This window comes from Perkinsus marinus, assembly GCF_000006405.1.
Source record: "Perkinsus marinus ATCC 50983 genomic scaffold scf_1104296935484, whole genome shotgun sequence".
Classification (NCBI taxonomy): Eukaryota; Perkinsozoa; order Perkinsida; family Perkinsidae; genus Perkinsus; species Perkinsus marinus.
Window position 1 is genome coordinate 1 of NW_003214417.1, and position 1,383 is coordinate 1,383.

A 1,383-nucleotide genomic window follows, 5' to 3' on the forward strand; every position below is an offset into this window, starting at 1 on the left:
CCACGTTCTAGCAGGTATGGGAGATCATTTAGTAGAAGAGAACTCATCGGCAACAGCGTGTGACGCGAGCATCGACGAGATGTGACATTACGCCGATCTTGCACATAATGGAAAAATGATATCCAAAACGACACCTGGGAGATTCGAACTCCCGCGGGCAGAGCCCAACGGCTTAGCAGGCCGCCGCCTTAACCACTCGGCCAAAGTGTCTGATAAAATGTGTATAATCATGCCACCGCTGTATAGTATAAATTGATGGCATGATACAGATATGATGTTGTATATAGTATCCGCGTATCTAGAGATTGCCGGTCTAATTTCGTGCAATGACCTCGACGTATTGATGCTTCCCTTAGCATGTTGAATATTATTTGTAAGTTTAGCAACATTCGATAAGACTTCCATTTTGAAGAGATTATTCTTCCAGGTCGAACCCACGACCAGTAACACAAGTCAGTAGATAGATCAAACCTCTTAGTCAACTATTATAAACTAAGAAATAGTACTCGAACTACTACAAGGCTTAGTCATTTGCTTTCGGAATAGCCTCACTGCTGAGTTCTGGGGCCATGATCGACAAACTAAATGCATTCTAAGCCTAGTAAATGACTTATGTATATCAAGCAATAGTTGCGCATGAGCGACTTAAAAAAGTGCATAGAACACCGAGAACAGGAAGACGGCAGTAAGACTGTTGCCAACAGGCCCAGCCGCCGACGTCTTAGGAATACAATCGTCCCCGCCAACCGAACGAGATTCCCTTGCGAGAATGGTGGGCTTACTCAGAGCGACTTCGACGGCTTTCGCAGCATTCAATCGACCGAAATAAGGGTTCTTGCTTCCAAGACCAGTAGTGAGAACATCAGTGGAGGCCAGAATAGAATTACTCACATCCTCTCTAGAAAGACCCAAGGCGTACAGAAGTGCCGCAACACCAGTGACGTGTGGAGTAGCCATTGAGGTACCAGTCATGTAAACGTACTCATTGTTCGGGTAAGTCGATGGTATTTCCTCTCCAGGAGCTGCGATATCAACAAAGGCGGCATAGTTACTATGAGGAGCGAGGCGATCATTCGACCGCTTGCCACTAGAGGCCACACATAACATATCGATCTGCTCAGTGAAGGCGCAAGGATACACTTTATCAACGCTCATGTCGCGACCTTCATTTCCAGCAGCAGCAACGACCAGATGGCCCTTCTCAGCGGCTCTCGATATCGCCACTCGAAATGTCGCACTGAAATCTGAGCTCCCATACGAATGCGACGACAGATCAGCACCGTTCTCCACGGCATAGTTCAATGCCTTGAGAGCTAGCCGAACATCCCCAACACCATCCGGACCAAAGACTCTCAAGGGCATGATCTTCACTTCAGCGATGCC

General features: G+C 47.3%; 1 protein-coding gene and 1 non-coding gene across 2 annotated transcripts; both read right to left on the bottom strand.

Moving 5' to 3' along the window:
* Nucleotides 1-128: 128 nt before the first annotated feature.
* Pmar_PMAR004414 lies at nucleotides 129-210 on the bottom strand. Its single transcript has one exon. It is a non-coding gene; the product is annotated as a tRNA-Ser (tRNA).
* Nucleotides 211-645: 435 nt separating this feature from the next.
* Pmar_PMAR004415 (thermitase, putative) lies at nucleotides 646-1,362 on the bottom strand (the record flags this gene model as incomplete). Its single annotated transcript, XM_002783902.1, has 1 exon — nucleotides 646-1,362. The coding sequence occupies one exon, from the start codon at nucleotides 1,360-1,362 to the stop codon at nucleotides 646-648; it is 717 nt and encodes a 238-aa protein (XP_002783948.1).
* Between the last annotated feature and the right edge of the window lie 21 nt (nucleotides 1,363-1,383).